The 20,949-nt window shown below is 41.4% G+C and overlaps 1 protein-coding gene and 1 long non-coding RNA gene across 13 annotated transcripts in view; both read right to left on the bottom strand.

Annotated features, from left to right (window-relative positions):
• Positions 1-14,662, bottom strand: part of nalcn (sodium leak channel, non-selective) — a 96,557-nt gene extending 81,895 nt beyond the window's left edge. For 6 of the 12 annotated variants that reach the window (XR_008572420.1, XR_008572421.1, XR_008572422.1 and 3 more), the window contains exons 1-7: positions 14,531-14,662; positions 8,303-8,413; positions 5,998-6,138; positions 5,727-5,909; positions 1,654-1,737; positions 1,401-1,540; positions 1,167-1,295 (exon numbers count right to left, since the gene is read on the bottom strand). Coding sequence is in view for 9 of the 12 variants with exons in the window: in XM_054786783.1 (XP_054642758.1) it covers positions 1,167-1,295; positions 1,401-1,540; positions 1,654-1,737; positions 5,727-5,909; positions 5,998-6,138; positions 8,303-8,359 (734 nt within the window). In the remaining 3 variants the exon portion in view is untranslated. Of the gene's footprint in view, positions 1-1,166; positions 1,296-1,400; positions 1,541-1,653; positions 1,738-5,726; positions 5,910-5,997; positions 6,142-7,850; positions 8,004-8,041; positions 8,104-8,205; positions 8,414-9,789; positions 9,882-14,530 lie in introns of those variants that run through there. The other 6 variants (XM_054786787.1, XM_054786784.1, XM_054786790.1 and 3 more) reach the window with 6 other exon arrangements.
• Positions 14,663-15,499: 837 nt separating this feature from the next.
• Positions 15,500-17,958, bottom strand: LOC129187354 (uncharacterized). Its single transcript, XR_008572392.1, has 4 exons — positions 17,916-17,958; positions 17,671-17,780; positions 17,338-17,443; positions 15,500-15,922 (listed from the first exon to the last, which is right to left on the bottom strand). It is a non-coding gene; the product is annotated as an uncharacterized LOC129187354 (long non-coding RNA).
• Positions 17,959-20,949: the final 2,991 nt, after the last annotated feature.

Raw genomic sequence — 20,949 nt, 5'->3', positions numbered from 1 at the left:
TCTCCCAATTATTCCGATTCAAAACATGAACAACATCAACCACCTCCTTGCTGACATCACAGCCTTGTTGAGATATGCTGGCCATACTTGACTTCATCCATCCGGACCACTCAAGGTTGCCCGACCCTCATCAGTAAACAGGATTGTTTGAAAATTAATCTTCACGTATTTATTGGCCCACTGCAACTGTTTCTGCTTAGTATTGGCTAGTGGTGGCCAAATAGTAGGTTTATGCATAACTGCAAGTCTCTGGAGGATCGTACACCTTGAGGTTCATGGGACTTCAGAGGCACCTGCAGCTTCAAATACCTGTTTGCTGCTTTGTAATGGATTTTTAGCAGGTGCTCTCTTGATTCGATAAATTTTTCTGACAGAAACTTTTCTCATTATTCCTTTATTAGCACAATCCCAGCTGTCATCTGAATCAGCCACAAATTTCTTCACCGTACAAAAGTTTTTGTGAATTATTGAATGTTTTCATGCCTTGTCCAAGGCATCAATATTTGACACTTTTTTGTCATCAGAGAGATCCCTTTTCTTTCCTATATTGCTTGATATCTGTGGCATGCTTAATAATGTGGCACATCATTTTTAAAAATTGTTTTAATTGGGCTCACCTGGCAAACTAATTATGACAGTTGTCCGAGATTGATATCAGTAATCCAAAGAGCCCCAAGACACAATGCCATCTATGAATTTCATTGAAAAACAAAAAACAATTATGTTTATAATACAAAAATCCTATTTGCATAATAATTTGAAACACAGTGTAGCTCAGCGCAACGGCAGCGTGTGAGAGGGTTAAATATGTGGTTTCTTTTCCTGTTGGTAATGGTCAACGAGTGCAGTTTCCCGAGGGAATGGTGGCACAAACAGGGAGATAGATGAGTTAGCTGGTGAGAATGAATGAGTTTAATTTAAAAGGTGCACACTGTGCGACATGCAATTTATGTTAACACTTGCTGCTAATGGTAAATACAATGCGGTATTTGTGGAAGAGTGAGTGTGCGGGATTTCTCGTGATGACCACAGTCATTCTAATCATGTTATACTTAATTGCTCTTTAATTTGAATAAAACTGTATAGCAGCAAAATGAGGCTTGTTCTGTGTTGGGTGGTTATCCACAGAAGGAACAATGTGATGTAGAGTAAAAATGCTGAGTTACCCTTTCTGTGTGTCATTGGTAACACAGTGATGGTTGAAGGTTCCAAACATTTGAACACCCAGAATTCCATACAGCAGGAGAAAAAACAGCAAGAAGATAGATACGCTCCAGATCTGCTCCCCCGAACGCCTGCCAGCAAGAAGATTTAACACAAACACATTTAAGTACCCTACTTCCTTATGCACTATCTATTTTGTTAAAGCAAAAATACTGTCAGTTACCACGGTGTCATACTTTAGAATGTTGGTGATGCGGGAGCGTGGAAGCTCAAAGCGGAAGTAGATCCTGAAGGCCCGGATCATAATGAGTGCTCTGGGGATTCTCAGCATCCCCCACGGAGACATCTGATCCACCAGCTCCGCTATTTCAAACACCTAAAAACAAAGAGAGGTTGATGGTTGATGGTAATATGCCTTAAGTAAAGCTGCATAAACAAATTTGAGGCGGTAAAAAAAATGCAATAAAAATAGTAAATGTTGCAATCTACCTGCAACACCAGGGACACCCAGATGAAAAACACCATGAATCCATCAAACATGCACCAACGATCTTTCACATAGGAGTTGTCCCCCTGTGTGCAGAGGTGAAGGGCAAATGGCAACAGAACAAATCAACAGTTAACTCTTGAAAAGCAAGTATGTAACACTTTTAATGACATGCAGCAGAGAATTAGACAGCCCACGGCTTTCTTTTGTGCTTCAGACACACACACACACACACACACACGCCCACAGACGCACACAAGTTTCTTATAAACAGCAGCCAGGGGCCTGCCAGAGATCAGCCTGTACAGCATCTACACAACATCATAGTGACAATTTTCGACATTTAACCATCTTCTGGGTTTTTGAGTTTTTGTTCATTTCCATCTGCGTCAGTACTTGTGTTTTCCCCGGTCTAGGTCGAGGAAAGATCGTCGGGACAGCTGATGCTAATACACATTCAGTCTCGAATGTTCTTTTATCTGAGGTGCAGTATCAAAACAACTGTCCTTGAAATGTGCCGAACATAATACCAAAGAATCTGACGCGGCAAATGGCGTCCTTTGGAAATGTGAACAGGCTTACCACGTCTGCTCAAGTGTTCCAGCAAAAGCCTTCCCCACAATTAGCGGCCATACATAATATCAAAAATATATATAACAACTAGGGATGCTCCAATCGATCGGTCACCCATCAGTATGCGCCGATTTCTGTAAAAAACACGTGATCGGCATATGCTGATAAATGGCTTTCAAAGCAGATCACAAAAAACAATCGGCGGGTAGCAAACCCCCCTGCTGTGTCATGTAGGGTTGGCAACACCTGTATTGAGCCAACAAGGGACACACTTTGTCCCGTATTGTCGCGAGAATCAAAACTCGTCTGTAAACCTCCATGGCTTCAGTTTGACAGCTTGCCACAGGCTATGCCAAATCGATGCCAGCGTATTTGATCACTCCCTTATCAAACCTATTGCCATTCCAGTTTCCTTGCGTCTTTGTTTACACGCTTTGCCTAGCTGTTATCCACCTAGCTTCTGGTCTTCAGACTCCAAATGTGACTTTTTTTTTTTTTAAAAACAAGCAATGCGGTTAGTTCTGAGCTTGTGTTTGTCCCGCAGAGAAGCTGCAAGTGAATATCATATTCATGGAGTATGTACTAACTTTTTCAAGTGTCACTGAACAAATTTGGTTTCTTGTTGTCATTATATTCATTATGTCTTGTCCTCAAAACACTATTTATGTGTCATGGTTTAATGAACATAAACACATAGTGTGTCCAGCCTTATGATGGTGATACATTCACAGGGGTCTCCTAGCTCACCAGCTGATTTTGAGTAGCTCACCAAAGGATATTTGCCTCAATTCTTAGTAATTTTTTTATCATAACTGTTGAATTCAGGCCTTTTTATAATACAGATTATATATTATTTATATAAATGACAAATGACCACAAAATAGAACAAAGACAATGGCCACACTGTTTGGGTGGTGATCTGTTTGGTAAATAAAGTACTGTACAATATAAATGTTGGCAGTCATAAATAAAACACAAATACTTGATAGCTATTAAAGTTCGAGACCCCTGCAACCTGGACACTTAATTTATTCTGCTTTAAGTTAAGAAGGATTAAAAGAAAAACATATTTTTTGTATTATTGTATTCTGTTAATTTTGTTTTCATGAACTAAAAAATAAATTATTGAACGTTTCCCATGTATTGGTTTTAGTCCAAAACATGCATCAAATTAAATTTATGTTTCACACAAATAAAGGCAAAAAAAAAGAAAGAAAAATATACACACCAAAAGTTTCTTTTTTAATAATTACCTATTTGCCAGGCACCCTTGGAATCGTCTAATGCCGGTCCAATCACTCATCATAAATAAACTGATGTACAGTTCGGCCAATCTCACTTGTTCTGTCCAGTTTACAGCTTGGGGATTACTTGATGTGTAGTAATACAGAATAGACACATGTTCTTCTACGTGTTATTGGGCACGCGCCTTGTTATGTGTGTGTGTGTGTGTGAGTGTTTACGTTATGAACAAGAGAGTCCTGTAAACAGCTAAACTTATCTCTCCTTCTTCCATGTCCTATTCATGGCAATCCAAGCAGTATGGTGCCTAGACCAAACATCACTCATGTATCGGAATCGGCAGCATAAAACCCTGATCAGAGCATCCCTAATAACAATAAACACTACATGTATATTCAATGCTTAGTTCTGAGAGGGCGTGTCATATACTGTACATACAATGTTACTCGATAATTGGCATGTGATGAATTTCATAGTAAGCCTAAAGCTTTCCACGTAAGTCCAAACTTAATGCTAACTTCAGGTTAAGTTAGTTTTGTTGTATTTGGTGTTGTATTAACCTGTAGACCATTACAGGAGGTGAACTTTGTATATAGAGGGAGTAATTACATTCCCTCTGTTTTTTTCCTCATCCAATTTCCAATACTTCGTCCAAGACATTAATTATTTTTTGTATTTATTTATTTTTATTTTTTTTCTAAAATTGATATGACTAAAACCAGTCTAAAATGTTTTTAGTTTTCACCAACTAAAAGTAGACTAAAACATTTGAAGTTCCCGTTGACTAAAACTGGACTGAAAATGTGACTGAAACATTTTCATCATTTTCGTCCAAAAGACTAAGACTAAAAATAAAATGGCTGCCCAAAAAAACACTGTCAGCATGACACTTGTCATCTTGAAGGTATTTTTGAGCTCTTTATCATGTTGGAAAACTGCCATGCAGCCCAATATCCCAAGGGAGAGGACCTTGCTCTGCTTCACAATGTCACAGTACATATTAGGATTCATGCTTTCCCTCAATGAACCACAGTTGCACCAGTGCCGGCAGCACTCCTGCAGCCCCAAACCATGACTCTAACACCATGTTTGACTGTAGGCAAGACAATTATCTTGCAACTGATTTATGTTGCCAGCTATTTAGACAATAATGGCTGTGTTGACTCATTTCCAATGAATTGTAAATCTACACTGCTATACACGGACTACTCTGAAGTATATCCAAGTTTACTTTTTATCGTATTGTCCCTTGACACATAAGAAATATGTGCTGCTGAAACGTGAGGTGTGGACTCACTTTTGTAGAATACTGCAGACACGCAACAACACCTTTCAGCTACAAGCCCACTAGTATGTTTCAGCAGGTACATACAGTGCTAAAAGTTCATTTAAATCTTCAGATTTTCAGTCTTCTCACAGTACGGAGAAGTGAGAAGCAACCTCCTTCCGATTCGATAAGCAGAACCCCCCCCCAGAAAAAAAACACAACAAGAAAAGCCCTGCGTTATAAACAAAGTGAAATGTCAAGGGGACGTTGGCTGCAGGAGGGTACGAAGAAGCCACAACTGAAAGAAAAGCTGCAAAACAGGAGGATGTGTTCAGATAAACACCATGTTTTTGACGACTACACTGACAAATACAAAAGCATGGAGGTACTGGTTTATTTGCAGTATAGCTTTAATATTTACAAGTGTATGGTGTCATATCATATCAAGATTTATTGACATTTATGTTTTTTTCCTGTCAAAAAAGGATTTTTTTAGCCATATGTGGATCAAATGCCGTACTCATCTGCCTGCTTATTGTCTGTAATTCGTGAAGTTAGCCTTCCCACACTTTTTATGGCTGTGATTATGTGTTGTTTATCAGCCAGCTGTCCATCCCTGGATGCATCTGTCTCCCTTCGAGAAAACTGCTTTACTTTATTGAATTACAATACACAGCCAAATACTAATAAGGTTGAATATAAAGTGGCAAAAAAAGTTATGCAGTTATAGTCATCTTCCTACGCTTCTCTTAAGTATTACCTTTTTAACCATAATCTGGGGGTTGGGGACAAGGTCGGTGGTTATCCCGTCACAAAATTTTGTGGGCAACAAATTTCAACCTGAGCTCCTGCCTCCGACAATCTACATATTACTGCATCTTTGTATGTTTGCACTCATGGGTGGTGGCTCCATGGGGGCTAATCCCGTGGGGGCCCACTTGGCAAGGGTGCCCCTCCATTTAAAAAAATATACAAAATATGAGGGGGTACTACCTTGATGATTCCCCTGATGTGCATCTTGGCAATCATCTCGGCCGTGTAGAGGAACATGAGCAGCGTGTCTAGCGTAAACGTCACGTACTGCAAGGGCGGGTAGTGCTCGAACGTCTTGGGGGTGTTCATGCACACAGAGATGACGCTGATGATGGCGCAGGCTCTTAGCAGGGTGTGTACCCACTGCAGAAAGCAGGAGGCAATAAAAGGTTTATTGTGTTTGTTCACACATAGACTTCATAGTGGCATGATGACGCAGCGGTGTACTCACTGGTTTGTTGATCCAGAAGATGTCGGCGCTGTCTGCTAGAGTCTCATCTGGCCCAAAATCGGTCATGGGCTGGGTCTCGACCCGGGAGCTCTGTTTCCTCTTCAGCATGCTGGGGCTTGCCGTGCTATACAGAGAGTGGATCTGACAGACGGAGAGGGCAGGCAGACCACCCAGTGACCAAAGCTATATCAGGAGGAACACAACATTCTGCATCTGCATTCAAGTCCAGGCCTATGGCACATTATACCACTTTTTCATTACCTTAGGTTAACATGAATTAAGCCACAATAGTTAGAGGCACAGCAACATTGACTGTATTCATAGTAGATTTGAACATAAATGCCTTGTTAAATGCCCCATAAAATCAAAATGGGGTGAAAGTGCTTGGCCACAACATTAGGTCCAATGAGAAAAAAAAAAGTATTCTAAATTTTAAAGGCTTATAATAAAGGCTTAGCTTAACTTAGCCACAGGGTTTCTGCTACATGTAATTGAGTGTGGTGCACTGCCACAACAAAATAAAAGCCGGCAATTAGTTTGAAAACAAATTAAAATATCCTAAAAATGTTTCACTGCGCTTTATTTTTGATAAACTTGCACCGGAATCACCCGTCTGCCCTGTTTGCACCTGCGCATGTGTGGCCAGATAAAAATATGCAACCCGTCTTGTGTTGACGCTCACGTTGTTCCTTTTTATAGTGAGAATGAAAAATAGGCTGTAAAATGTGGTGTCAATTGATGACAGCTCGTCACAGGTTAAGCCAGCGTGTGTGATCTCTCATGTTTCAATCTCATTCGACTTTCTGGCATCTTTGTTTACACATTTTTCCTGGCTCTCACTGTCTCTCTGGTGGCAGCTGGGTAGCTCGTTTTTGTCCTACGGATGAGCTACAAGTGGCGATCACTTTCATATAATCATATAACCGTTCATATAATCATTATAATACTTATGGATTGTCTTCAAAACACTAGTTGTGTGTCTAAGTTGTTCAATATAAACACGTCGGGTATTCAGCTTTCAGATAGTGACGCTATCAGAGGGGTCTCCAACAGGTAGCTTGTAGGCTAGCAGTAGCTCGCCAACTGGTGTTCACCAAAGAATGTTGGCTTCATCCCTTAGTATTTTTTATGTGTTCCAAGTGTTCTATTGAAACATGATGCCTGTTTTTAACGGCGAATGAGCACAATGAGTGGAGATGTGCTTTGTAAATAAAGTGCAATTTAAATGTTGGCAGTCACATAAAACACAAATAGCTCGCCTCGACTTTCTTTTGTCAAAGTAGCTTTAATAGTGTTGCAAGTTAGATACACCGGTGTTTTCATAAATCAGTTAATAAATAAATAATTCATAAAAGTTTGTCATAATAAAAAAATATTAACTGCAGATGCAGCAGCGGCACGACACAGCGGCAGCAGTCCGCCCTCCCATGCAGCCCACCACCACAGTTTCAGAAAATCCTAGGGGAAACCCTGAACCATATGGTTAAACACTGTCAAATGGACATTTCGTCTTGAACATTAAACATGTCTGCTGTTATAATAAAGGTAATCACAAAAAAGGTAATCACAGCCACCACCTATTTCTTTTCCTAATGTAATAAAGAAAGTTTTGTGGTGTGCCGTTTATTTAAGTGCATGACACAATCGGTCATTAAGCAAGGCCTGGCATCTATTAGAGTGGAGGCCACTATGTGAGAAGGTACAGTAATTTGGGAAAAATCCTGGACTTGAATTCCCAGAACAGAGTTGTCTTTCTTATCATATTTGACATTGCATGTGTTGAATGGCGCTCATGTTACACGAAGTAGCACACATGGGACACAGGACAAGTGTATTCGTCGGCAGTTACTTACCATGTGACGAGATCACACATGATCTTCATCATGCCACACAGCGCACAACCTCAAGTGTAGTGTAAGAACGTGTGCGCTTGTGCTTGTCCATAAGTAAGTGTGTGTACAGTGAAAGAAAGGTGCGTACAGGCTGTGTAAACAGATGAACAGAAGAAGAAATGACACTCTGAATGGAGACAAAGCGCACATACCAAAGGGAAAAGTAAAGCTGAAATTGCTCCAGCACTGCACATAACATGCGATCAGGCATACCCTGTAAATAACACACAACAGTTAGTCAACATCATGGCTTATATGGTGTACATTTACACTCTACCCACATCTACAGTACGCTCAGAAAGACAGGAATGCCCACCACATCTGACATCAAGGCATATATGCGACACGCTCTGTGAGTGGGAGGTGTGGAGGAGGAAGATGGGCGTAGAGGTGATGACCAGAGGGGGACTCACTGTGAGGCTCCTCATTGGTGCGTTCATCCCCAGGGCACAGAGAGGTGGAGGGACCATCCAGAGAGCAGAGATGCAAGAAGGGTGAATTGCTGTCCTCAAAGCCTGGTGGTCCTGTGGCAGCCGTCAGTGAAGGAGAGCATGTCCAGGAACAGTGCAAAAGAGAACACAGAGAAAGCTTCATCACATATATAAAACAGGTTCATCCAATGAGCTTTAACCTCCAAAGTTAAAGGCCTCAAGAGTCGTACAATTTATAGCGCAACCAACATTTTCTGGAAAAAATATGACGTCTCATCTTTTGTAATGCCACCATAGAAGGGTATCAATGATAGCAAACAAGATAAGTGTGATGATAGCAATTTATATTTTTCAGTATAGCAGTAGCATAGTGACAAACAACGTACAGTACACGTGTCTGTCCTGGCTGTTCAATACAACATGGCGGGAAAATAGATTTTAGCAGCAACCCTATCCTTTTAAAGCCACATTTCCAAAGTTTATAAATGAGGCTTTAAAATTGCAACAATTGTTGCACTTAACATATGGAGACGCAAGCAAGAGTGACAAGAAAATCACAGGGCCTGGCTGCTATTATGTGGGAGGACCAGTTGCGAGAACCACAATTAACTTTCCATTTGAGAAGGTTGGGGGTGGAGTGGGGGGTGGGTGACGGAGAGGATATGTTCCTCGCAGGAAGGATGCAATCACATTAATTGTAATTCTGGATACTGTAAACTTTCTCGGCTCAAGTTTGAAGGGTCTATACAGCAACACACTTGTTAGGAGCAAATGTACACAAAAAGTTGAATGTCCTAATCCCTCAAACTGTTTGGCTGAATAAAGAAACACCGTGCCTCAAATAGTCATATCCAGAAGTACACTGTGTACTTATTTCGTGAATGCAAACATTTTGACAGTGTAATGCGATCAAAAATGGATTACTGTTGTTGCGTACTTATTGGAAATGACCTCAATATTTACCCGCTGCTTGTCCTTCTTCCGTTCACTCATTTCCAATACTACGGGTTGCTCCTCAGCTACCATCATTTCGAGTAAGTCCCTCCCCTTCTGCTACGTAGCCAAGATGGCAACTCCTGAGGGTGGCAAGTGTCCTGCGCCCTCAGTATTTTGGCCTTTTTGAGTTCAACATCCAAGTACTGCCAGCGCACTGCATTTTGCAATACTACTTGTTGTGAACACACTTATACTTGTATACTCAAAAAGACTAAATGTAAGTACGGAAGTGCTCCAATTGAGACATAGCACAAGACCGATACGTGACTGATGCGTCTGCCTTTGCAGTGGAGTTAAAAGACAACGTGGATAAAAAGGTGAGTGACAAAATCCATATTACAATATAGAAATAATATGGACTATTATATGTTTGATTTATCAGACACACAATATTCTTTATATTTTATTTATTATTACATATTAATAAGAAAGAGGGGTCTAACGGTACGCCATAATCACAGTTTGGTACTTACCTCGGTTTCAACATCACGGTTAGGGCCTTATGTGTTATGATTGTAATGAGACGTTGAAGACTGGACCCCCGATATGCAGAGACAAGCGCAGGCTGTAGGAAAAAGTGTCTTTTAATAAGCACGAGCATGTGCAGGTACTCACAGTTGTGCAGGCAACAGGCAACAAAATGCGACAGAGAAAAAGGTTCTGTGAATATACAAACAGGTAAGTCCTGGGAATTTGCAACAAATAAGACAAAGCGTCTAGGTGACAGCATGAATAAGCTAAACACTGACAATGAACCAGTGCTTTTAAAGTGACGACAATTCCTGTCGTGTGGACCAAACCATACACACACCCCGAGGGAACAAATGCCAGGCATTGCACAGTCCTGAAAAGTCCAGGGTGGGTGAAGGGTCGCCAGACTTGCGCTGAGGGATGAACACCGATGAAAGGTTAGCGTCCTCGCTGCGATTGGGGCAGTGTCTGGTGGTGACGCCTGGTCGCACAACGGTGCAGCTGACAATGACAGTTCGGGAATCATTACAGCCGGCGAGAATGATAGACGAGGACTTGCTGCTTCTCCGCAGGAACTGTGGACAGCTGTCACGGCCAAGTTCGCGATGCCAGAGTTGGACACAGCTGCTGCGGCCAGATCGCCGGAGTTGGAGCTAGAGGCGGTCCAGCCAGAACCGCAGAGGAGGCGACCTGGCCTCAGCCTGGCACGCCAGAGCCAGTGAAGCCCTGGCCACGGCCGGGCGTAGAGCTGGAGCAGGTGAGACTTGCCCTCGGCCGAGCGTGGAACAGGAGCCAGAGGTGATTTAACCTCGGCCCTTCATGGGGAAGCAGCGGGTGCCAGAGGTGTCCTGACCTCTGTCTGGAGTGGCGCAGGAAGCATAAACGTAGCAGGTGCCGGAGGTGACTTGACCTTAGTCTTGCGAGGTGTTGTCTGCGAAGCCTGACCCAAAAGGAGATGTGCCCCACCCTCAAGAGACAGATTCCAGATGTCCGTAGATGAGGCAGATGGGTGCACAAGGGGCTGGAGGTGGGTCTTCAATCCAGTTGAAGGGGCAAACCCGCCACAAAGCTTGTTCAACTTGGCAATCTGGGCCTTAAGCTGGGCGTAGGCCCTCAATGAGACCTCCAGGTTCATCATGCTGCATATGCTTGTACTGAGTGGCTATATCCCAAAAAATTTCCATTAAATGTCTCCGCGGGGATCATTTTTGGCTGGTTCATTCTGTTGGGACTGTGATGAGTTGTCAAATGCTGGACCCCCGGTATGCACAGATAGGCACAAGGTGTAGGAAAAAGAGTTGTTTAATAAGCACGAGCAGGTGCAGGTACTCACAGTTGTGCAGACAACAGGCAACAAAAAGCGACAGAGAAAAAGGTTCTGTGAAAACACAAACAGGTAAGTCCTGGGAAGTTTCAACAAATAAGACAAAACGTCTAGGTGACAGCATGGATTAGCAAAACACTGAACGAACCAGCACCGTCAAAGTGACGACGCTGGACTTATAAACCCAAATGATGGCCAATAGAACTCAAGTGCACACACAGCTCCGCTTGGGTAAAGCAGCTGTATCTTACACCCAGCAGGAAGTACAGCATACCAAAATAAGAGGGCAGAACAGGAAGTGATAAAGGCCGATACTGTTTATCGGCCCGACCAATGTATATTGTACTATAAGCTATATAAGTGTTGTATTCTGGGTGACAAAGCAAATGAGTGTATATCTAATATAGTTTATTAATAACAAATTTTATTTTTAGAATAAGCTGCAGGCTAAAAATCCCCCCCCCCCTCCACCCAGCTGTACTTTGCGCACCCCTGGTTTACAGCGGGGGGGTTTTAGGCAAGTGCAACAATAACAGCTTGAACAGTGTAAATTCTTATTTCATTTTTAGTAAGTCAAAAGTTCCTTATTGGCTGAAGTGCAGCATGAATAGTTCCAGCTTGTAGCCCCGTTCTCCATTTCCACTGAACAATGGCGGCACACTGCTATCGTTGTATCCACTTGTATTTGTTTACGTATTTCACTGGGAGTCGAAGTGGTCAAAACCAGGAAACTTGAATGACAAGAGTGTGTACAGGCTCTGGATTCTCCTTGGCACTATCGCTTGCCATGTTTCCCACAAGCCAAAGATTGAGCTGCACTGTTTTCATCCACCTAGATACCCACTTGCATCCCGGATGCCTCACCTTTTCGTTCGCTTTAGGCACACTACCCAAGCTTGTGGGGTGCATTGCAACACCGAAGGTACACTTCCTGCCCCTAACTTGAATTGTGTACCGTGTGGGAAATCGGTACGCAGCTGTACCAGACCGAAGGCGCATGAATCCGAATACAACCAATGCCAATTAAAGACAGTGTGTGTTATCGGAGCGTCAACTAATCAATGTCTTTCAACAGTGACCTTTTTTAACCGTTGATCCCAAATCAAAGGTGGTCATAAAGGTAGGCGATATGCCCTCTGAACGAGTCACGAGTTATGACCTCATTTAGCAACTTCTAGCAACTTTGAGGACAGCCAAAAGCTACTTTTGCTATGTCGAGGCAAAGCTGCTTAGTGACAATGAGGACACTGACAATACAACACATGTTGACATCCGTGGTGTCACAAGACGCCAAACTCACGAAAAGGAGACGATGCATGAGATTGGGCCCACGACACGAGATGAAATTTTAACATTCATTTTTTTTAAAGTGCAATGAAAAAATATGACTGGACAAACAAAGTTTTTTATTTAACCAAGTCAAAACACAATGCTTGTGTGTTTTGAAATGTTTGTCCCACAAATTGACGCTAAAAGATATTATTGTCAACATTTTTGAGACCAAATAAACGTCTTTATACTGTAAGTCAGGGCTGTCCAGCTGTCCTTTGATAGTTATCATAAAAAAAGATATAGATTATTTAATAATAACATTTATTTAATATAAAAAAAACATTATACATACAGTATATTTACAGACAAATTTTTGTGTTTTTATTAGTTGTTAGATTTTAGCTTTAGTTATATTATGCCTTTTTGCTATATTTTTCCACTTTTGTTATTTTTTTTTTCCTGCAATAAGCCATGTTCCACAGATGGCCCCTGTGCCACATTTTGGAAACCTGTGCATGTTTTGCCAGGAAAGTCAGTGTGTCCTTCTTGGTTCTGTTGGTCAGGGCTAGGTTGCATTGACTTGTATTTAATTACCAAATAAATGCATGATGCTGCCCTGTGATTGGCTGGCGACCAGTCCAGGGTGTACCCCGCCTATCTGAAGCCAGCTGGGATAGGCTCCAGCATACCGCCGCGACCCTAATGAGGAGAAGCGGCATAGAAAATGCATGGATGGATGGATGCATGATGCAAGAAACACTTGAATGCATACCATTACTTGCTAAATATATCACTACAGCTTCTGCTTGACCATCAACAAGTTGCAAGCAGCTGTTTAACCACGATGGAAAAAACAGCCACACGTCACACTGACGCTGTGAACACCGAGGTAGGTTGACTTGCAAGGCGTGCCTAAAGCACTTAATGCTCGCTTCCAATAATGCCTTGCACACTGCCAATTCCATATTACTGTATTATCATTCATAGTAACTATACAGTATAGTTCTGTCTGATTGGCACCTGGCTGCCCTGTTGTCACGACATAGCTTTTCTCTAAATGAGAAATCTTGTCACGTTTTAATCTGGCCTTGCGACACCCGTTGTCAACATACGGTATATGAAACAATTTTCATAGAAATAGCCACTTTGGCTCTCAAATGTTGTATGTATGTTGATGTTGACAGGCACATTTTAATAATATAGGTGGTTCTTCGGGTACGGCGTCCCGTGTTTCGGCGTTTTGTGTTTACGTACGCACTCACATAAATTCATTAAAAACTTAATTTTGGTGTGTAAACACCGGACTCACTCAAGAACTGGTTTCGGACAAATACGCACAACACGCTGCAACGATGCAGTGTACACTTGTCTCACGCACCACGGATGAATAGAGTAATTCCAAGCTACACAAAGTGAATGATATTGCTTATTAATTATTTGCACTTCAATATGTCTCCTAAGCGTCAGGCAGGCTCTTCTAGTGGAAATGCGCCAAGGAAAAGAAAAACCATCACCATGGTATTAAACAACCATCATTAAGGATAAAGATCCTTATCCTTCAGCACGTTAAAGTATGTGCCCCATGAAAGGACCAGTAACAACAACGCAGGGCAGTGGTCTTATTGTTTTATTTCATTTCCTGCCACTTCTACTTCCTCTTCCCAATAAGCCTCAGGATAAATGTAAGGATATTTTCTCTGTTTTATTATGAGTTTCATTTAATTCTGTGACGTGATTACCAGCAAAGCTATAGCTGTCTTCTCTGTTATTGACAACAAGCAGCAACAATCAGGAAATGAGCGTCCACCATATTGAGATTAGCGTGAATGAGACGAGAGTAGCCAAGGTTACTATGGAAACGCGCTAGCACTTGGGCGGTACTGTCTTAAAAGCAAGTTAACAACAACAACAACAAGCCAGATGATGGTGAAAAATTTAACTGGGAGACATGTAAAAACCTGTCATGACATCTGTCAAAGGTGACTAGTGATATTTTTAGCAAAAACACGCCATAATGTCGAATCTAGGCCTACTCCGGAGGATGCTACATCACCACTTCCGCAGCACAACAAGCTAGCAAGCCTAACATAGAACATGAACGTTATAGCAACATATAACATCATATGGAAAAACATAGTATGACTTACAGGGGGCGTTTTTATTTCTTCTTCTCATCGAGTGTGTCCCATCTTGTCCCCGGACATCAGCTGTTTTCCTCCTCCTCCTCCTGTGTGTGGGGAGATGTGTAGGGGTAGATGTGCGTGCGCGCGCAGCCTGCAATCTCATCAGCAGCAGCTGCAACAGGCGAGCGACCGTCTCCATGGCAACAGAGGATGAGGACTCTAGCCTAGCTAAATGTTTACCACTTTTAATTAAAAAAAAATGTAAAAACAACATGAATATGTTGCTACGAAAGTTTCGTGCAATTTTAGCACATTTTATCAAAAAAACAATGATACATTTTAAACATCTTTAAAATGTATTAAATTTATTATACACTTATGCTTAGACTGGAAATGCTACAGTCTGACCAAAAATGCTTTGTTTTTCAAAACTTATTATTTATGTTTTACTATGTACTTTCCTGGTCAAACAACAGCAAGGGTGTCCGAAGTGTGGCTCGGGGTGTGGAAATGACTGGCTTTTTCAACAGGACAACGCTGCAGTTCACAATGCACACTTGACAAAGGGCTTCTCCCTGAGGAATAACTTCACTCTTTTGATACAATGTGATTAAATTGTGTTTTGCTTAAGTAATTTGAGTTCTAGTAACAATTTGATAATTCACAATTTGATCACTTTATTTCAACACTATTCAATAACTTTCGTCTAATACTCTTTTTTTTACTTCAATACTCTACTTTTTTTTCCTCTATCATACATGTTTTTATTACACTTTGGTGTGTATTACATGATTTACAAAGAAGAACCTTGTAATGTTCTTTTCAAAAGTCTAAAGAAGTAACAGGAGGTAAACAACTGAACTGGCATTTCTGCTACACTGTAAAAAAAAAAATCAACAGTGAATAAATGTCAGTTTTTCAATGTTTTATCAACTCAGTCATGGCACAGAAAATAGATCTTTTCTGCTGAAAAAAAGGTTACTGTACAGTTCAATTTCTTCACTTTAAAAGATGAACAGGATCTAAAATTGAACAACGCTGCCAAAAACCCAACAACTGGCCCCGTTGATATGACATGTTAAGTGAACAATGGTTGAAGCGTATTTATACATTTACTGACAAGTGGTTTTCCTTGATGAACTTATTGATTTATTTCAAGGGTTGAGTCACATCGAACTCCATTACCAACTTTTGTATCACCTCGAATGTGAAACAGAGTTGAGGAGGGTACCTGATGTTCAAGATGTAAAAAAAGTTCAAACAGCACGGCTGTTGCAATGGCCACATTATCCAGACCTCGAAGTACCACGACACCCACCCAACATCAGAAAAGTCATTGCCGAGTGTCTTTCTGGTGATGTAGACTCCAGTGGTTGTTTTCTAGATGGCACTCAGTGCAGTGGCCTCATTCATGTCCTGTTGAAGATATAAAGACATGTGTGGCATTTCTTGATAAATACACACACACACACACATAAATATATACACACATACATCCTGTACTGTATCTACACACATATATACACATACACACACAGCACCTTGTGTGTCCTTTCCTGCAGCCGCATTCAGAGTACGCCCTCCAAAAGGATACAATCAATATCATGGGGGGTGGACCAAGGAGATGCAGGAATAAAAACCACCCTGACAGAAGCATTGTAAAACTTGGGATTTCCTGCCTCCTCCTGCTTTTTTTTTTTTTTTTTTTTTATACCAGAAGCATTTTTTAGAAACATGATGGTCAGATATGCCATGAACCTCTTTGGTGCCAAGTTACAGCACATATGTTTATCCATCTTTACCATTTATTTTATTCATGATTTTCTGCTTTTCATATACAGCACTCTGGTCAGCTATGGTTGCTTTTTTTCAATGAGGTCTACAAATACGTCTGACTTGACTAAACAGTCCAAGTAGGCTAACAAAGTCAACTGTGTACAGTTGCATAGAGTAGCAGAGAAGAAAGTGTTCAAACACAAACACTCTGTTTTATTTTTCTTTTTATCATCAGTTTGCATGCGACACCAGCATCTACTGTACACAGAGGGACAGTGAGTACATATTTAAATAAATAAATAAAAAATCATTAGGGTCCTATAAGTGGAATCAGTACACGCAGGTAAAGGTGCAGTTAGGCTTTATGTGAAGTTGTATGACATCCCCATCAGCAGTGTACTCCATCAACAGTGACGGGATGAAGAGGGGGCCCTTCAAACCGTGAGCCCGTGAGTTCTTGTCGGATTTCAGTGACGAGGACTGCTTTAGTTCTGCTTAGTTGCTGGGTCATTTAAGTAAAGCGTCGGGCTTCTCAAAACAATATGCATTCAAAAGAGTAATACATTTGCATCCTAAAAATGCCTCCTCAAAAAAACTAAAACTAAAAATCACACCTCACAATTGCTGAGCGTTACCTTCTCTCCCGCCCTATCACTGCGCACTGCCGCCTGTCCATTGTTGTGTATATGTTTCAAAGTGTTCACATGCACGGATGAAAACCACTGCGACGGCAAAACGCATATTGTTTTGAGAAGCCAAACTTTTTAAAGGGATAGTTGGGATTTTTTGACATTAAGTTGTATGACATCCCCATCAAAAGTAAAAATAGTAATCTAGTACAAAAAATCCCAACTTATCCCTTTAAGTGGCCCCAGCAACTAACCGGAACTACCTTCTTCAGCACTGAAATCCGACCAGAACTCGACTCAGGGGACCAAGTGGAGGGTAAGTCACTGTTGATGGACGACACTGTAAGTTTTGCAATGAATGTACAACTCTTTTACGGACCTGTTGAAATGCATACACATTGATAGTTAAATAAAAGCATTTCTTACTGTCATCGTGGCAGCCATGTCTTTCAGTTCTGTTCCCTGCTCCCCTGATCGCTTTGCAAAGACTTTCAGCAGACTGTCAGTGAGGTCAAGCTGCGGCATGGTTTAGCTGAAACGACATGAAACGATTATTTTCAATGGAATTGTCCACATTTTTTAGAAAATGTTTCCAACATCTGAAATACACCTGCCCAACATATCATGGCACAAACTGCAAGGTTGGTCATCTGAGTTAAGCTATGGAATATATGGAAGTATATCCTGACGTTAAGCAAAACTCTTACACATGAACACAATGTATGGCACAGCTACTGAGGGCATCATTTCTTAAATTACCTCCAACATCCTACTTTCTGGAGATGTGTGCGGTAGATTGTATTTGAGGCTCATTTTCCATCCTCCATAGTCAGTGAGTGAGCGACATTCACCAGATCACGCACCGTTCACTGTAAAAGTGGAAACAAAGAAGGACTTTTATCTCGTGAAATGGTGACAAAATGGTGTTCCAAAATGAATATCAAACTGAAAATATTAAGGTGAAGGTTCACAATAGTAAAAGGGTGACAACATGCTGTTCTCACCACAAACACTTGAGCCCAACATCCAACAGCGGACTCTTCAATCTGCAGCAAAACAGACAAAAGCATTATGGTCATTGCAAAATTGTATTTTAATAAACATACGGTATGCTGATGAACATTGACTGACAACTTTAATGAACAATAAGGCGCCAGTACTTTATAAAAACGATGACATCACCGCCCCTTCGCTGTCACGTGACCAGAAGTGAGCGTTGCAAACAAGCCATCATAATAGCTGAATATTTTGACTGGTATTTTGTTGGTATTTTGTTGTCTTATACTCTAAAAGGCCGGACAAAAGTAATTCCACTGTGTCGTCATTCTAAACAAGCCGGCCAAGAGGAAGACGACGGACTTTCATGCATTTTTTCCTGTTCTCGGCGTCACGTGGTTGCGTCTGTGTATGTTACCAGCGCCACACGTAGGTGAACCTCGTGTATTGCATCGTTTTCACCCAGTAATACATTCCCGTTTGGATGCAACTATTTACTAAACCCGAGGCGTTTAAAAATCTCACTAACTCTATGGTGCAGTTAGCATGCAATGTAAGCCAATGGTTAGATAGCAAACCCATTCAAACGGAAGACCAAAGTATATTATCAGCGCCACTGAGCCAACGAACAACTTTTCACAGCTCCTGCTCAAATTCAAATGAAGCACAGTGCTAAACTGGCGCGAGAAAATAAGCTCACGACGCTTATTTAACATTACATCGTGACTCTCAATAAATTCATATACATTTAGCGGACATTTTGAAAATATTCATTAAGAAAATCCAGACTTACCAACCAAAGTAGCAGACTGTGATGGTTGACCTCTTCTGCCCACAATGCAAAGCACGCAAAACAAGATCGCGCAGGATATCGCGATATTTCATGTCACAACATCATTGAGTAACTTCATCCCAACACAATCCAAACAAGATTATGGACCATCGCTGCATATCATGTAGTCTTTATTCCATACAGTTACGTTTAACTTTAGAACGTGAAGCAACTGGAAAATGCTTACATAAATCCATTAAGTGGCTAGTCTCTTTTTTCCGGTGTATGCCAGAACTCCCTTTGGAAAAACGTGCCAGGTTAGCACAGTTTCCAGACTGCATGACTGCAGTTTCCAGACTGGGCTGGTTTGCATTGTGGAGGGTTTTTTGGTTTTTTTTAAGCCTTCACAACGTGCAGTGGGTTACGGAGATGGAGTTCCCATCCACTCATCTGCTCAGCGGATTCTTCACCTTTGTTGACGGCTTGTATTTAATTACCAAATAGCCGCATGACGCAAGAAACACTTAAATGCGCACCCTTACTCGCTAAACGTAGCCACCATGTCGCTAAATTGCCAACACGGATCTCTTCTATGTATGAGGTGTGTTTTGAAACAGAACTGGTGATCGCTGGTACTTGAAAGTTGGCACTGAGCCAAATGCAATGGCCGTCAATAGACCCGCTCGATGATTAAGGGTGCAGACAAGTCCGAACATCTATGTGGGTTGATCTGACAAATCGTAAGTAAAATTTGATCAAATGTAGAATTACTACTGCTTAGCCAACAACAAGTAGCGAGCAGTTTGTTAACGCTGATGGAAAAAAACAGTCACACGTGACTCGCTGACGCTGGGAACACCAAGGTATGTTGGATTGCAAGGTGTGCCTAAAGCACTGTGCGCTTCCAATAACGCCTTCCACACTGCCACTTTCATATTACTGTATTATCACTCATAATAGCCATGCCATGGGTCAGAGTCATGGTTGCCTTCTGGCCGCCCTGTGTTCACGATACAGAGAAATCTCACCACGTTTTAATCCCACGAGATCTCGCGACACCCCTACAACAAGCTACAGAGTTGGACTCTGGCCGAGTTGAGCGGAGAACAAATGAAGTCGGGAAATCTCAGACGTTAAGCCCTGTCAAAGTAGAGCAAGCACATGTGAAAGCAATTGCACTCAAAGGACGGCTTAAGCATCCCAGGAATGCCAATGATTTGACATGCACACAACATCCTGGACCTCGGACCGGAGAGAACACACAAAACTGTCATTGTTGATGCTAAAAGCCGATGATATGCCAACTAAGGTCATGCATTATTTATTGGTAAGAGCAATTGTTTGCTACCACAGTTCAATCTAAGACTGGTTACAAACAAGTTTCAAGCTAAATTCCAAGTCACACGTTTGAATCCGAGCCTAATGTACTGTAAGTCTTGTTAGTAATACAGTGTACTGGGGGAGCGACTGGCAGCTACTGTCATATACAGTAATAAATACCAATGTGAAATTCAGCATGTACAGTATATCCATTTAAAAATATACAGGTTTTAGGGGATGCAAATCGGTTAATATGACTGGACGCTTGAAAAATATCGTAAAGTGAAAATGAAGTTGTTGTTAACCCTTTCCGATGAACTCTTGATGACAAGTGGGTCATTGCCCAAGGAAGAGCTCCTTTAAGAGCATTTATTTTCACTTGCTCACATACAGTAGAGCAAAATAGAGCATTTGTCACCAATTTCCTTAGTTTCTCAGTGAATAAAGCATTATTTTTAATGCTATAATGGAGGCCATGCCGATATGCTAATGTTAATATGCAGTAAGTATTTACAGTATGAAGGTGCTTTGGTTATTTTGTTACAGTTTTTAATCAAGTCCTCTGAGGGCCACGCAACATTTATGAAAGAAGGTTTGTTATTATAGCACAATAACAAGTTTAGGCCAAATCCTATGCTCCCACAGAGCCCTGTATGGCCGTATAAGGCACATGGGCCTATGGGGTGCCCACACCTGGTCTACAATAAAGCCCAAATAAGGATTGCTTGGCCTCTATTTTGGTTTTCACTCCTGTACTTCAAATGACAAATAGGTAATGATAAGTGCTTCATATGCTTCCATAGCCATGTGGAACTCGTGGCAGGATTGGACTCCATAAAAAAAGGAATCATCTGGAAAAAGAAAGAGAAAAAATCCAAGTAAAAACAGTCTGCTTCTCATTACAACTGGTGAGTGAACTTTTCATTTTGGCAGTTTTCCCCTCTAGAACT

The sequence above is a fragment of the Dunckerocampus dactyliophorus genome, chromosome 9 (assembly GCF_027744805.1).
Source record: "Dunckerocampus dactyliophorus isolate RoL2022-P2 chromosome 9, RoL_Ddac_1.1, whole genome shotgun sequence".
Lineage (NCBI taxonomy): Eukaryota > Metazoa > Chordata > Actinopteri > Syngnathiformes > Syngnathidae > Dunckerocampus > Dunckerocampus dactyliophorus.
Note: the sequence above shows the minus strand (reverse complement) of the source record. Positions and strands in the feature narration are given on the sequence as shown.